The 17,060-nt window shown below is 41.0% G+C and overlaps 1 protein-coding gene across 2 annotated transcripts in view; it reads right to left on the reverse strand.

Annotated features, from left to right (window-relative positions):
• Nucleotides 1-1,433: 1,433 nt before the first annotated feature.
• The window catches only part of JMJD1C (jumonji domain containing 1C), a 162,566-nt gene continuing 146,939 nt past the window's right edge, over nucleotides 1,434-17,060 (reverse strand). For both annotated transcript variants that reach the window (XM_065638640.1, XM_065638642.1), the window contains 13 exons: nucleotides 16,843-16,932; nucleotides 15,423-15,550; nucleotides 15,028-15,241; nucleotides 14,328-14,542; nucleotides 13,596-13,874; nucleotides 13,050-13,218; nucleotides 12,548-12,638; nucleotides 12,308-12,438; nucleotides 11,061-11,183; nucleotides 9,900-10,039; nucleotides 7,503-7,679; nucleotides 2,527-2,658; nucleotides 1,434-2,181 (listed from right to left, as the gene is read on the reverse strand). In XM_065638640.1, coding sequence (XP_065494712.1) covers nucleotides 2,092-2,181; nucleotides 2,527-2,658; nucleotides 7,503-7,679; nucleotides 9,900-10,039; nucleotides 11,061-11,183; nucleotides 12,308-12,438; nucleotides 12,548-12,638; nucleotides 13,050-13,218; nucleotides 13,596-13,874; nucleotides 14,328-14,542; nucleotides 15,028-15,241; nucleotides 15,423-15,550; nucleotides 16,843-16,932 — 1,979 coding nt within the window. In that variant the 3' untranslated portion in view covers nucleotides 1,434-2,091. The remainder of the gene's footprint in view (nucleotides 2,182-2,526; nucleotides 2,659-7,502; nucleotides 7,680-9,899; nucleotides 10,040-11,060; nucleotides 11,184-12,307; nucleotides 12,439-12,547; nucleotides 12,639-13,049; nucleotides 13,219-13,595; nucleotides 13,875-14,327; nucleotides 14,543-15,027; nucleotides 15,242-15,422; nucleotides 15,551-16,842; nucleotides 16,933-17,060) is intronic.

Consider the following 17,060-nt stretch of genomic DNA (forward strand, 5'->3'; position numbering starts at 1 on the left):
GTAGTCTCAGAGGTCTGTGAAAATCTGGGGTCATGCTGGCAGTGAGCGCAAGGCAGCCCCACTGCTGCTCCCATTGCCCTGGGGGAGCCAGGAGCTCTGCTTCATCCTGACACAGCCAGAAACCTTAAGGCACTGAGTAAGTTGAATTTGGTACACTAAGTATAAAACAAAACCAAAAATCACCAAAAACCAAACAAAACCCAAAACCCAAACAAAACCCAAAAAACACCAGATTTTTTTTTTGCCTCATTTAGCAATATTTGGAGTAGCTGTTACCTTTACCAATTTCTTGTGCTCTGCTAATGCATGCAGCACGTGACTTGCAGAGTCTCTTTGAGTGATAAATGCTTTGTGGCGCTCCTCCCCGCACTCAGCTTGTGCCACGTTTTCCTTCTTCTCTCACTTCTGGCTTACTCCCCTCTGAATGGAGGGAAACAGCATCATTGTTGCAGGCAGTTTATGAGGCCGTCCCACCCGCACCAATTCCCACAGCTGTTTGCAAAATGCATCAGGTTGTGTTTGTATGTATTGCAAATCCAGACGCAACCACAAATTCTTAAAACTACACATCTGGTGTAACTACCGTAACAATTTACTACAGATAAACTCTAGTAACCAAATTGACTACAGGGACCCCAGCACAAGGAGCGAGCTGTGATGCAGCCCACAGCCCCGGCCTGAACAACTGCTCTTTGTGCAGGAAAAAAACAAGGCAGGGGGGATATGGCATCTGCAGCAGGAATGCGAATTTCAGCAGCCTCAGCAAATTTTACAAATGTTAGAAGTACTTCTCAGGGGGAATATTTAGACTTAAGACTAAAATTCACTCATTTGAAATGTAGGCATTTTAATAGTGTTAATAATTTAAATCCATGTACACTTAAACTTTTCAAACTAACTCCAAGAGCTGGAATTCCACTCAACTGTCTAACATTTATCATTATTAAATAGAAACAGATATATTAAAAAAAAAAAATCCATTATTTTGCTGTATGACTTCGACTGTAAAGAGCCAACATGCTATAAAAAATTGTTCTATAGAAATTCCTCTCCCCCTTTGCCCCAAGTAAGTGTTGGATTATTAAAGACAGAACATAAGCGATGTTTGAATTGTTTTATTCTTAAGGAGAGGCTCTTTCTGGCTCAGCCGTCTGAGCTGTGCAGTTCTGTCTCACACCCAGAGAGGGCAGAGCGGTGCCCAGGAACCACAGCACTAACACAGAAAACAAACAGAAAACCAACATAGAAAACAAACACAAGGAGACAACATTTGATAAAGTCATTTTAATGGAAAATGTAAAACCCCTTTCAACTTCAATGTACAAAGCATGTGTAACACTTGCACTTTTAACAAATTAAAGCAAGCCAATGTTTTAAAAAAATACATCATTGAATGTATATATGTATATATTTACATAGCATATTAAGTTTAATATTTAGCTTTAAAAGTTCACATAAATTTTACCAAAATGAGACAATTTTTAAATAAATTACACCTTTTGAAAACGTTTAATTGTACACTGAATAGCTTCAATAAAATACTGAAGTGTCTGTATTTAATATCTGCTTTATATACTTTATATTTTACAAAGTTTACAATTATTTGGCAGTAATTTTCAGATTATGACATGACTGCTGTGCGGACTCAGCAAGATCCCAAATGCAGGCAATAGCTGGTGTTGTGTCCTACTCTCACAGTAACTGTCTCAATGTAGTGAAAAATATCTGAATTATTTTAGCAAACTGTACAAGTCACATTTACATTTGATCAACAATATAGCATAGAATTTTGTCTTTTTTTTTTTTTTTTTCCAAAAATAAATACATCATCTTAAATCTTTGACATTTCACAAACTTCATGTACATTATAATACAGGACAGCAGAACGCTGCGGAACTGTTTGCAAGTCTAACATGTCATCACAGTGGCTGTGATATGAAGCTCTACCGTTGCAGTGTCATTAACAAGTAAATACTATGACGATGTTTTCTTGGCACCGATGGTTTGTGAAGCTTAAATTAGTGTGCATACTGTTCATAGATTAGAAAAAATAACCTCCATTTGATGTTAACACAGGAAAGCAGAGCGTGCTTAGTTTTCATCCATATCTTCCATTTCACCTTCATGAATCTTCAAAGCTCTCACCATTTCTTTAACTGCATGATACAAGATATTTTTAACCTGCAAGAACATCAGACATGTTTTAGTAAGATCTATGACTGAGGAACTCTCAAAATAACTGGCTTTAAGGACAGAGCCCTAAGTAGAGGATGGAAAAAAAGGAAGGCTACACCCAAGGCAGTACAAAAGGAAACACCTTTTTACACATTTTAAAATGTAACATGAAATAAATAAACCCAGCAACTCGAGGGAGAGTCCTGCACAGCCCTGCCGTTCAGGCTGCTGCTCATTGTTATTCTGTGTGAACAGCAGTGAGGAAGTAGCTTCACGCACCGCTCCGCATCCCAATGAGCCCCAGCACGCCCGGCCTTCGCAACAGCTTCCAGAGCAGAATTCATTTCCTACCTGCAGTTTATCATCATAATTGATTTCTTCCTTTGACAGCCTCAGCTCCTGTGTTAAGTGAAATGACTGTACAAGATGTTCTGGAGACACAAAGTCCTCAGTTACTTGAACGCAGCTGTGAAAATTTTGCACCTATCCAAAATAACAAGAAGAGACTGATAATTAGTATTTGGGAGTTATTCTTTGGCAGAGATACCTGAGAAACGAGTGGGCCTCAAGATGTCTTAAACCACAGGCTTATCAGACGAAAGGGCGTCTTTATAAACTTTACGTACAGAGCAATTAAGCGTATTTGATTTATCTAAGTTAGCTTCTGGCAAAAGGTACACGCTGAACAATGCACATCTGCCTGTGCTCCAGAGTGTCTTCCTGTGGTCAGCTCTGACATTAATTGCACATACTCTGGCCCCGCTCAACCACCACCCCACAACAGCACAGAGTGACCCTGCAGCGCCGTGTCCCGCAGGACCCGCCTCCTCGGGCCATTTGCTGCTTGTGACCTGACCACCAGCTCCTGTTTGTCCTCTTCAGAGACACACAGCATCAGGCTTTCACCCCAAAACCTTTACAAATGACACCGTTTCTTCAGCATGTCAAAAACCTCATTTTCCCAAATTCTAACTGCTCATTAAGTTGTGTAACATGAGTTCTGCAAACTTACCAAAGCCTGGGGGCAGGGAGGCCGCCTTTGCCATCCCAGCAAACAAACACTCCCACCCTGCTCAGTGCTGATGAAGTTCTGCATATTTTAAGCTTGAGCCTAGCAAAATCTAGAGTTTTTTTACTGCATACTCTAAAATTTCCATTGTGATACCTGACACTCAAAGAAACCTTCAGGATCTCCACAGTTGAGGACACAGCACTTCATTTAAAATTTTTTTTTTTCTTCAAAAACACTCCCCAAGTCTGATTTTACAAGGTTAGCTTGCCCCTTTCACAGGTGAAACCCCAGAGGTGACCCCCAGTTCTGCACTGGTGTTGTACGTGGGGTTCTTCCAGCCTCGTAATCATCAAGGACAAAGCAGTGCCGCTCCCTCCCGTGCATTAATCAGCAAAGAAACCATTCCAGAGAGGAAGAGGGTTTGTTGATGCCACACTATTTGCAAACAGCTGCACAAGTACCACTGTGAGGCTCTCGCTGCTGCTTGGGGAATTCCCTAGAGCTTCGGCTGAAACGTCTCTGCACAGTGCAGCTGAGCTGCCAGCTCCAGCCCCCTCTCTTCCCTCACAGGCTTCTCACCCTTCTCAAGTCTCTACCTGCCCCTGTTTGCCTTTCCACCCCATGCAAATCCCACACCGCTCTTTCACTTCCTCCTCGCCCAGACAAGGTTTTACTGATGCCCTCTCTCTCCGTTGCAGGACCAGCAGTATTTGTTGCCCTCAGATCTTTTGTTCTGCTGCACCTTAAACCTCCTTCCCTTCCAGGGCCTGTCTGATGAGTGTGCGAGTCTTCGGGGGAAGACAGATTTTACCTGACAGGTCTGGTACTTACCATGGAAATGCCCTGCTGACAGCCCACAGGCATTCCTACTTGTAATATTTATGATACAAGCTGATACAGTGACACGCACAAATAAATATGATCAGCGAGGATTCCCCGGAGGTTCAGGGATGAGGATGCAGCGCTCCTGTGACTGCGCCACTCCCAGCTGGACCGCAGCAACAGCTGCTCCCCAGCCCAGGCACAACAGAGGTTTCCTGGCAGGGCCCAGCAGACAGGAGCAGCATCGGAAAAGGGAGGAAAGGGCCAGAGCCACACAGCCGCTCCCTCCTGTCCTTGTGTCCCGCGCAGCCAGCGCGCAGCTCTGCACAGCAGCTCCCACACCTTTATCCTACAGCCCTGTCAGAGCATCACCGGGATGTCACATTACCTCCAGCATGTTATTTTACAATATAGAATCCTGCTGTTAAATCAAGACACCACTACCACAAGCAGCATTGTAATAACCTGTTCCGCTATGAACAACTTTTGCACGTAGCCTGAGCAACACGTTTTAATCACCAGCTCGAGTGTGTCTATCTTTTAATTTATCACTAAAATATTTTACAAATTTGGATAAGAGTCACTAAATTAAAACTGGGGGAGGGGCATCCCCAGAGGACAGTCACACACGGTGACCCAGAGCAGAGCATCAAAAACAACGAATCCTTCAAAAAGAACAGAAACAAACAGCTTTTTTTAGCTGGGGAAGCTTCCAAGGAGAGCTCAGGGCTCCTTGTTAGAAGTGCCAGAGAGAGAACAAGGCCCAGACGTGAGCAAATTGGGACTCTTCTGAGCTTCCCTACTCATCCACCCAAGAAGAAAGGAGATACAACCCCACAATGCGTCACCCACAGTACATTCAGGGAAGCATCTGCAGAGGAGATCAATCCAACGCTGTGCCTATTGATGGTTCACCCCCAAGAGAGCAACTCCCTCCGCAAGAGCTACCAACAAGGCTACTCCGACCGTTGCAGCTCATGGGAGAGGCTCTCCCTCCCACCCCGGCACCAAACAGCTTGACTTTGCCTGCTGAAATGATCACAAGGGGATGTGACTACTGGCTGCAAGTACAGAGGGAGGAGGGGGAAACCCGGGAAATAATAAAAGAGAAGAAACACACACAACCCCCTCCAAGTTAGAGCAGTAAAATTCTAGACCAGCACATGAGAAGCAGCAGCATGACCAGAGTCCTAACTGTCTCCAGGATGGCAGCGTCTGAGCTGCACTACACAGTGATCACTGGCAGCTGGGCTGCTCCCCAACTCCATCCCTCAGCCTCATTTCCTCTGCTCCACAACACTACCAGTGAACAAATTAAAAAATAAAAGTTAATTTACCTCCAAATTTAGTACCAACTCTCATCCAGTTTTGAAGATTCATGATGTACATGTAAATCTGAAACACTTAACGTGTAAACTTAACCTGGTATGCATTCTTGTTCAGACTTATTTTTAAGCGTTTAAATGTGCTTTGTATATATGAAGTGTTGGTGCTGATCCCTAGGGTCAGTATTTATGCATCTCTATATAGAGTACTATACACCTACATGAAAGAACACTATGCTTTCATTTCCTCCTACGTGGCAGATTCACAGGAACTTCTTACTGAAGATGAAAAGGTTCTCAGATTCACCCACCAAGGTTTAAAAACACTGTATTATTAACTCCTTGGTGCCAGAAGCTAGAACATTACCACTTCAAAAGCAATCTGGAGTTTAAAGCCGTGGAGATAAAGATAAGAATGGTCTTATTTTTGGTCCTTAAGCCTATGAACTACAGGGAAACATGGACCAGTCTTGCTACTTTATGTTTTATTTCTGTATGCCTTTATATAATGCCATATATGCTATATAAAAGAAATTTCCCAGTGTGTTTGTTATTTTCTGTGGGTTCCCTTTCCCCTCTTGTATCTGGGATATCTCCCGTGTTTTCACAGATCAGAGTAAGGTTACTGGAGGATGCAATACAAATCTTCCCAACTCTGGGAGTCCTAACTGCTCCAGCCTAACAGGAGCTAATAATAACATCAGTGCCAGGTGTTCCTTCACCTTTGTGAAGCAATGTGAAGCCCTGGAGACACGGTACAGGGCAAGGCAACCTACAACAACCCCAGATTTGTTCACATACCATCATGTGAAACCCATCTAAAGACTGACTGGAATGACGAAGGAATCTAGTCTGCGTAAGGTACCTGCTGCTTCCAGTGCCCCAGCGAGTGACGCAGCCAGCAGACGGACCAGGGACGCGACACCTGTCGTCACTACAACCCAGTCATTTTTTTTCCAGAGAAAACACTGCTGCCCTGGTCACAGTGACCCACTAAAGCCATCGCTTCCTCTCTGCCCAGAAGCAGCGGCGGTTGGAAGCTGATCTGCAGGATCAGAAACCAAATGGTATCTTCTTCAGAAGGGCCTGGCCTCGCTTGCACCCGGGTGGAGATCAATGATAAGTCTTTAGCAGCGAGCTGGTTTACAACCACTGCTGCAGGGTGGGGATGCTCCTCATTCCTCGATAGTCAGCTACCTCATTAGTGGTGCCTGACAGCTGGCAAGGCAGCAAGAAACCAGGCTCCAGTTCCTGTTGAAACAGGAAAAGGTTCATAGAGTGAAGAAATAAGTAAATCTAGAACTGTTCCAAAATCATGTCTGAACAATTGTGCTTTCCTCCTCTTTTCACTGTGGAGAAGCAGTTTGCAAACTGTGAGGAGAAAAAACCAACCAAACAAAACCAAACCTCCATCAAACAAAATGAAGTAACAAACTCCACGTGCTAGGAAAGGACCGAAGCTTGCCACACAAATCCACACTTCTTCTGACCTCCTCTACTGGCAGTACTTTTTCATACATAACTAAGAATTAAAGCAGCCCAGCTGCTGCGAAGGTGGTACCACTCCTTCTGACAGCCGGGAAGGCTGCTGAAGGGACAGTGATGACTCCTGCTGATTGAGGTACCTTCTGTGTAAAAAGGAACTTAATGTGGAGCAGGAAAACCACCTCCAAATCCTGTTACAGAAACATCTTCTTATACCCAAACTGCCTCTACAATTCTCCCATAGCAGAAGACAAAACTGATGACACCTGACATCTGGGTATTTTCAGCTGCTTGGGTTGCTCTCCCAGCCTCTCTGGGGTTAACTTTTGGTTTAAAACCAAAAAAAAAAGACTAACCTGACTTTGCCGTAACTAACACCAGTTTATTCAGAAATTTGCTAATGGAATGAAAAGTGAAAAAAAGAGGTCAACAATACTCTGCTTGTTTTTCTTTTTAAAGGAAAAAAGGAACAGTATCATTTCAAGCATTCAAGTTGGTGTGTGTCAGTACTGGCTAGTCATCTATACAAGCAGATGTACCTTATAAATTCCTATACACCAGTAGCTACCAGTAAGAAAGTAAAATCTAATTTGAGTACAGATGTAGTTATGTCTTTGAAAACAAGTTATTTCACTGTATTTATGTTATTTAGTCCTGTGTATCTTTAAATAGCTGTACATTACCTGATGAAGCGCTCCTGCTGGTAGAATAATAGCATCACCGAGAAACTGAATAACTGTACACGTTTTTACTCCGTATTCTTCGAGAAGTCTTTGGCGAAGTTTTTTGTTCACGTACCAGCTCTGATCACGTATTGGATCGTGCTCTGGTAAAACTTCTAAGCCTTGCTCTTTCGCTATCTGTAAGTACAAAAAAGATCTCAAGTCACTTTCAATAAAAGCTGAATCTCTTGCTGTTAAGTTGTTATTATACCTAACTTAGGAAGCAACACTACTCTGTTCCCAATCAATAACCAAATAAGAAAGTTAGTTAGAGATTGAGAAGAACCTCAAAGGAACTGGGAAGTCCCACTGGGTTGAAGACACCTGCAGAATTCCTACTCTGAACTGCAGAGCTTTAAAGAACTCGGCACAATAACCTATTAATAAGCAACATGCTCTCTGTGTGACCTCTTTCATCAAGAAAATAAAATCTGACCTCAAGAGTTCCTATACTGCCAACTCCTTAAGCTGATAACCTTCAGTTTCGACACAGACACTCAACAGCACAACCCTGGCTCAGGAAAAAAGCAGCAGGTGAAACTGAGAGTCATGTGGTCCTGGGCAACCTGCTCCAGGCAACTCTGCTGGAGCACAGAGCTGGACTAAAGGACCCCACAAGGTCCCCTTCCAATCTCAACCACCTAAGAAGTTATTTTCCTACTATACTACCAAGGAATTTGAAAAAAATAGTTCCCAACAGTGGTAGACTTAACTGCAAGAACCTTTTCTCATCAAGGTAACCACTGGGGAACAAATATTACCTTTAATCAATTGCTAATTAATCAGTCATAGTGACTAAAGAAGAAAGTGACTAAAGATAAAAAACACATATCCAATCCATCTGTCATGACTCAGGAGATAATTAGCTCATTAAACCCTGATTTTTCTTCATATTGACATTAAATGTACTTAACTGTGTGATGCAGGGCTTGAAACTGTTCTTGTGTATCATCACCTTTCTTCTGTACTAACAAGATACTGAGATTTTACCTCTTACCAGCAGGCAAAGTGGTCCTAAGGTCTAGTCATCAATTATTCTCTGATTCAGTCTTTCAAAAATACCACCGCACCAAAATACGAGGCAGTACGCAATTCATTTTGGATACCATTGTAAGCTGTGGCAGCAAATGACAAACTTTATTACACAGTGTCTTAAGTGCTTCTGTTCTAAACCTGCTACTCAAAGAGTTTCACAATATCCTTTAACTGCTCTGAAAGAAGAAATGTTGAATAATACTCATCATCCACCTATTCCCTTGCATTCCTGATTTTGTTCACAACCCTCATTTCCAGACTGAAGAGCAATCATCTACTTTACAAGCATCTACTTTTTGAATGAACAGAAAAAGTCTCGCTCTGTAATTCACAATCTCCTGGAACTAGCTGTATTTTATCTACTAGTGCTCATTTTTCCCCAGAGTTCAGCTGCCCCAGGACTGAAACACTGTCTGATTGTCCAAGAGAACCTTCACTGCTCCATTTCACAGGCTCTTTCTGCTCGCAGCACAGCCCTTGGCCTCCAGCTGGTTATGGAACCCACAGCCAGTTAAGACTCTTCTGATTTTTTTCCCACAGTAGAAGACAGTGAAGACTTCTTTTCCCCAAGCAACCACTGCAGTGATATTTTGGTACTTCTATGTCGTCTCTCAAGACTGTCTTCTAGAATTTGAAAACATGCCGAAGACAGGACACAGGAAACTGCTTCCAAGATGGTATCTCTGAATTTAATGCCACTGATGACAATCAACGGCCTAATGGTGGATATTCGCTCTTTCTGCTGAGGTAACAGCCTGAAAGGTTCTGACGTGGCTCGAACCTGCTCATCACATGCTGCTGAAGGAAGATCTGCACTGTAGCTAACACTGAAGAAGTCTGCTGCCCTTGGGACATTATCCCACATCACTGCATCTTCACTAAGAGCCAAGACATTCTCTGAGCCAAGGGACGTGACACAGAGCCCCTATGAAGGTCAGTGGCAGCTGGGTTGCAAGGTCAAGGGTTTTTGCATGAGACTGTTCACAAAAATTTCAGCACCTGGTAACGCAAGAATGGATCAGTGACGGAAAAACATCCTACAAATTATCCTTTGTATTAGAGAAGGACCAGAATGGCTCTCCATGCAACCATGAGCCTTCAGAGTTTGCAGGCTACCTGTAAATCCTAAGAAGTGAACATCCATCACGTTACAGATTTTGTTGATGCTGTAGCAGGTCAATAATTATTTATTTTATGTGCTGTAAAGAATTTTGCTTCCCTACATTCCTTGCGCATAGCAGTGGCATTTGTGGGTTTTGCCAGCCCCCTTTGATTTACAAGTTACTTAGATGATATTTGGAAAATATGTACTATAAATCTAACCTTTTGCAGAAACTCCCTTATCTTGTCAGCATCTTTGCCAGCATAAATGTGCCACAAAGCACCAGGTAATTCGCTTGAATCTTTCAACCGCTTCCTTAAAAGATCATCCAAATCTTCCTCTTCAAACTTCTTCAGAACTCCTAAAATCCAACAAAAATTTTCTTTTTTTAAGTGAGACAGAGGAAAAACTTAAACACCTTCTTTCTATATTTCTTGTGTGAGATTGACAGATAAAAGTTTGTTGAATACAATGGAAGCCCCCAGGTGATTTTTTTGTTCTGTGTTTGTAATTAGTAGAACATGAATGCCCCATAAATACCTTAAAAACAACGCTTGCTTGAATTTGATAGAACACATTCTCCTACTTGAAATAAACAAGCAGGGCTGGCATCAAAACATTCAAATATGAAAAAGGTATTTTCCTGCAGTCAGCAAAAGCTGTGCTTCGTGTGCTGTTCTGCAGCAGGTAGCCAAGAAGCTTGAGCTCTCCCAATACGCTCAGGTTTTGCTGTTATTAACTCAGTGCATACGTAAGTGAAAACAAAGCAAATAAAAACCAGCAAACCTTACTGCAGCTCTATTAGTCATACCCCCAAATCTACATTTGCTGATTATGGAATAAGAGGACAAAAGAATATGGGGAAAGAAACAAAACTATTTCAGTGATTTAAAGACTTTCACATGAGCAATAAACCTCATACAGACGCCTAACATACACCAATTTAAGCTCTCTGGTGCTGAAAAATTACATTACAGTCCAAATTCAATAGAGCAAACACGGCACGTCCAGAGGGAGCAGAACAAACAGAAGGTTTGGCAAATATATCATCCTGACATAATTGTTAGAACTGCCACAGCTTCCAGAGAAAATCCTTCACCCTGCACTTTCATTAGCTCTGCCAGCCCCAGCACAGGAATGGTGGATCAATTATAGGCAATGGCAAAAAAAGTGAAAGGAGTTTGAAATATCATTTCATAACTCATGAACCGCAGCATATTTTATGCAGAATTAGTGTGTGTGCAAATTCTTGAAACAAAGAATCTCCCAGGTTTAAGCAAGTACTTGTGGATATCTTTCATCTGCTTCAAAAGAACACTGTCAGTTTTAAAAGCAGCAGATCATTCAGTGCCTCTACACCTCTCACAAGGTGTGAGATTTACCTGATTTGGAAAGTACTCCATTTCCTTTCGCTATGCCAACATAAACAAGGATGTTCACAACATCAGAAACCTCAATATGGAGATTTGTGGTTCCTATATCATGGTCTTTAGTAGCAGCCACACCTATGTTACAAGATGAAAATTAAGATTTATTGTGTTGCATATTCACCTTCAAACAGAAACGTGCAACAGCTGAGAAGAAATTTCTGAAGGTACACTAAGATTCACAGAAAAGCATTTTATGTACAGACAGCCTTTAATATGAAAATACTGAGATATACAAACTACAAAGATGCTTTTGTTTCACTTGCTAAACAAGAAAATGTAACTTTAACAGAGACCTTGAGATATCTCTTAGCCCAGGTAACTGTCCCTGTGCAGCAGCTGTGTCAGAACAAAACACATTTCAGCATAATAATAAAAGACATTTCCTGACCACTACATTCCTTCCCAGCCTTTCAAGTTGTTCAGGGCAGAATATAAGTACAATGAATACAGAGGGTTATCAAATCAAATGTATCATTTTTATGCATGGTTGTAAGCAGAGCTCTTAAGAAATCCCCAAGCAAAGAGGAAAATTAATTTTAGTTCTAAAAGGTAAAAACATACACGCTTAAGTCAAAAGGACATTTCAAAACACTGAGCCTTGCAGCAGTGTTACATTAAAGTGTCATTAATGATTCAGTTCTTCAGACCCATGCCTTGATCACTATCATTAATGTGTTTATTTCAAAGGACATCTGGAGAACTTTTTAAATCAAAGCCATCATGACACAAGTTGAAACTGATTTCTTGTCCTATTACAACAATTTGTAAAACAGAATTGAACAAAACTGTTTGCAAAAGGAGCAGCTGGAAAAGGTCTCAGGGAAATGACCATTTCTAAACAGGTTTTTGAGTGTACAGCATACGATTACAAATTATGAGAAATATGGTGAGATTTATTTATTACCAGAATTATGAACGCAATAATATTCCATGAGGCATTTTGTCACAGAGCATTATTAAAGGTGGGATTTGTCTTTGTGCAGAAGTATCTAACCACTTATATGCTTACAGCACAAGAAGAGAGAGAAAGAAACGCAGAAGCAAATAAACTCTCATGCTGGAGATGCTAATATGCCAGTCAGTCAAGTACTTCTCCTGCACTCAGTGAACAATTATCCTCCAAGCACGTCCAACACTATAACGTGTAATATTCTGCACTTTTAAGGGTAGAGGAAACTGCTGCACTAAGGCACACTCACCGTATGCACTGCAGAGCCTGGGTCCCAAATCTGGACGGACAAAAAATCCCGGCAGATGAGAAGCCAAGTTTAGTTTTCCTTCTGGACTACAGTATTCAGGTAAGGGTAAACTTTTTAATAAATCCTCGTATCTGGAGGAGAAAAAGAAGAACGTAACTGAATTTGTGTCATTACATAGACAAAAAAACCCAAAACCAACATGGAGATTGACTTAAGAATATCTAATATTGAACTCAATACCTTGCTGGCATCATAGCCTTGAAATCTTCACCAGAAGGCCAATCTTTCAGTTTTAGTAGAGCTGTTTCCCCATTTTTAATTTTCTGCCGTTCTGCAAGTAACACAGAAATTACTAAGAACTAATACACTATAGGTGTTTTACTTTATTCAGCTAAAATATATAACCAAACTCTTAACCTGTCTAGAAAGATTTCATCCATCACACAGGAGAGAATTAATTTTAAGACTCAAGAATGATACAAACCACACTCAACCAGTTGAGGAACAATAACATTTGTTTGGTTTCTTAGTCAGACCTCACTAGTATATAGTGCATCTTTAATTCTGCAAAGGTACAAAATACAAGTTCCCATTGCATTGTCTGGGAACAGATTACCTAGAGCTTTCTTTTAAAATTGAAGTTTCTTTGAAGCCTCAAGATCCATAAAAAATATTTTTAACTGCAGTTTCTGACATTGAGCATGTTCAGAATCAATGCAATAATACATTTAAAGTAACGTACTTGAAACATCTTCAAAACCATCCCAGAATTCTTTGACATTGGTGTTTGAAATAATACTGTCTTTGCAATTCAAGATATCAGCTTGCTGGTTTCCAAAATCTAGACTAATTGACTCAGCTTTCCACAGGCTGAAGTTCATTTTCTTATGCATACCGGACACTAACACAGGCTGTAACAAAACAAAACAAAAAAAATCAATACTTATCCTTTCTCAAGTAAACACGTCCTTCAATTAAACAAGCACAAATGCATCTGAAACACACCCTGAAGACCTCGGCCCTTACGGAGCGGTTCACACTTTCTCCAACAGCAACCATACCGGGTAAGTCCTACACACACCTTTTGGAATTACAGTTATTTCATATTTATCATCAGCAGTTAACTGAAGTTTAAACTACACAAGATTCCTGTGTGGGCTGTACCTGACAAGCTTTTGCCCGCTAATTATACATTGTCGGACACAGAGTCAGGCAAATTTGTCCTTCAACACGACTCCCCGGAGTCCATACGGAGTTCACTCCACAGCCCGAGCCGGTCAGTACCCACCCTTCCCTGTTTCCAGCACTCTTTGAAGAGCTTCCAGTTGTTGCTGTTTTTATGGTCTCTGAGCCACAAAACGTGCTTATCACAGATCCACGAATACTGAATATCACTGTACAGTTTACTGCTGTCATCCTGAATACATTTTCCATCATCCTTTGGCTCATCTTTTATTTCAGATTTTATATTTATCTTTGGTGCTCTGTTTGGTGGGATCTTGTTTTCCACTACTGAAGCAATTATGTCGTCAAGAATGTTTGGCATAGTCCTTCCACTCTTGCCACTCTAATAGAAAACAAACAAACATATGCTTAAACAATGTAAAAGCAAATAAAATTGATACAATTCCTTTTGCAGTAGAATGACAGCATTTCATTACCAAATAGAAGCTTGCGGTTATCTGCTTCCTTTGTAGAAAAATCGCATGCATTCTTACATGGAAAAAGTCAGAAATATACAGTTACTACAAAACTCAATATATTGCCATCTTCCTTTGTCAGGTTAAGGCTTTATCTAACTTCATGGACATTTTCTTCATAGTATGCATCAATTATCACTGTATATACATGAAAATAAATAAAATGTTAACGCAAATGTGTGTGTGCATATAAAGTTTTAAAGATCAATGAGTATGTAAAGCAATACAGCTATCAAACTGCTCTAACTACAACGTACCAAAACAAATGATAGAGATTTTCAAAACCTGATATAAAACGTGTGTGCCTTGTAAACACTTACTGCTGTTCCTGTAGAGTAAACGGGAGCAAAAGCAATACCAGCATCTGTAGAACCTAGACGCAGTTTGCCGGCTGTTGTAGTTAATAAATCTCGTAAGGTTGAGCCCTGCTCATTGTTCTGGGATGAAGGAGGGGAGTTTTTACAGTTTTGGGCCTCCAAATTATCCTGGTCTTTCTCTTCTTTTAAATGTTTTCCAGAAGGACATTCTTTGTTCTCTAAAACAAAAATAAAAAATGAAAGTTTACAACGCTGTACCACAATGCAGACATAGGAACAGCACCAGTATCCTGCATTTTATAGTGGCGGTAACATACTGTGGCACTAGTGCTTTATTCACCTGAAAACACACCAGAGGATGAACTAGATCCTTCAAAATGCAGTCAAAGAGTGTGACCGTGACAAGGCCTTCCTCAGCATCTCAGACAGGCAGCTGAGTGAGTACCTGTCACAAATGAAAGATGCTGCAGCTGGAAATAGTGCCACATCATACGTGCGTTCCACTAGTGGCTCTTTTGGTAAGAGACTCTGATGCCACCAGGAGAAGGCATTGCAGCTTCAAGATTAAAATTAAGGGGCAAAAGAACATCACCTTTGCTTTTTGCTGAACAGAAAACTGCATGAATTTCCCTCATTAATTCAATTGTGTTATCACTGGCGCTCCCAAAGTCATGGACATGATATGACAGTTTCAAACAAATACCTTTCTTTTCTTCTCTGGCTTTCTGCTCTGCAAGATCGGCTAACCAGTGCAGCGGGGACTGGGACTCGGGCGGTGTTGACTTGCTGTCTGTACTTACATCGCTCCTCGGACTCGTGTTCCCGTTTGTCTCAGACTTTTGAGGAGTGTTCTGCTGCTGAGACTCGGGCAGGCACAGAGAAATTTTATTACTGTGGTTAAGGACATTCTGCAAAACCTGTAAAGAACAGATTAATTTTTAAGTCTCAAACTTTGCTTTAATGTCTTCTAAAGACAAGGCTAGCATTTAACCATTGTGTATGCAAATTAAAATGCAACTGATAGTATTAAAATATAAAAATCCACAGGAACTGGAACGCCTGAACAAGCTGCCATGTATGGACACATTTTTGACTCACCTGAGATACGCCATTCATTGCAGGGAGCTTGCCGGCTTGTGTGCTCTGCTTGCTGGTACACTGACAATGGGATTTAATTTCAAATTTTTCTCTAATATTGTGCATAGCATCTAGAAGATCTGTCAAAACTAGGAGACAATTAAGAACACCATCAATCACCACCTCTCAATCATTTTGTGAGCCTCTTTAAAATACACACTGTGATGCTAAAATGCTATCTCCAAACCTTTTTAAACTATTAAAAATGCTAAATTTATCACTCAAGAATACTATAGAAGGACTGCCCAGTTTACCTTAAAGCTTACGCAGAAAGAGACAAAGTCTTTAATTAAATAATTGCATGCTACTCTTCTGAATAATCTAACTTTTGCTCTGCATTCCCATTGTATGGCACACACCAAGCCAGCCAGCCATTCATTATTAACTCCTCATTGTTCAACGGGTGCATCACTGCTTCATTTAATAAAACCGTCAAATTAGACTGAAGTGAGCCATGTCTTGACAAAAAAATTAGTATGTCATCATGTAATTTAAGGCTGTTTGGTAATGGGTAGGCACAGAAGAACAAAACTGAGGTTATGTAGGCAGCCTTGACTGTGCTGTTTCCAGATGAGTGGTTCACTTCACAATTTACAATTAAAACCAGTTTCAGTCTGGAACCTGTTCTGGAGAATGTCACAATTTGAATTTATTAACCTTCATTTCTACCTGAACTAACATGCAACAACCCATAAAATAATAAGCAAGTCTATATTTCCAGCTTAAAATAACTTGGGAATTTACTTAACAAGTTTAAGGTCACATTTGAGTTTTCTCTTCTCTGCTCTGCATCAATGCTGCCACAATCACAAGCAAAGCTGCGCTAACAACCACCACCACTCCTAACCGCACCTCTTCATAAAACTGACTTGGCTGTAAGAAAAACTCTGAATTTAGCTAGGTTTAGGATTACTGCTTAGTTTTTCATTTATCACAAGCTCTGTCACTGCGTTTTGCTTTAAGATGCTCAATCAGATCTCCAAAGCAGTGAAAAACAAATCCCCAAAACTCTGTTGCCACAAAATGCTCCTCAGCAGTACTATTCTAAGATTTTCTTTCAATAGCTAAGGTCGGATTTATTAAGTACATTCTGGCTGTTTTATTCCACTCTGAAAAGGTACAAAACAGTCACAAACACCCTGAATTTCTTCACTGCCTGTCCCCAAAATCCTTTCAGACATCTGTCAGCATACTCCTCTTTCTCTCCATCATCTGTGCTCCTTGCTGGTACGTGCCCAGAATCACTTGCCCTCCTGCGATGATTTGACACAATTTGCAGGTTTTTAAGTGGAAAACGAGAAGTTTCAAGAAACAACTCTGGCCTCTCTTTACAGAAAGATGTGGGGAAAAACACATCCGGCTTGTTTTCAGGTGGTCTTACCAGAGCCTGGAATAATCTGTGTTGGCATCAGGTGTTTGTGATCATGAGGCTGTCCCTTCACACACTTCATCCAGGCATATAACTCCTTGTCTGCAAAATAACATTGCCAATTGTTTTACTTTCCTTACAGTGGTGAACAGACAGAGCTAACTAACATTTTTCAAGATTTGCTTTAGTTAGAAATGGTTTTCTACATACTGTGAAATCTTCTGCCCTGG

Source organism: Caloenas nicobarica, chromosome 7, assembly GCF_036013445.1.
Source record: "Caloenas nicobarica isolate bCalNic1 chromosome 7, bCalNic1.hap1, whole genome shotgun sequence".
NCBI classification, from domain to species: Eukaryota; Metazoa; Chordata; class Aves; order Columbiformes; family Columbidae; genus Caloenas; species Caloenas nicobarica.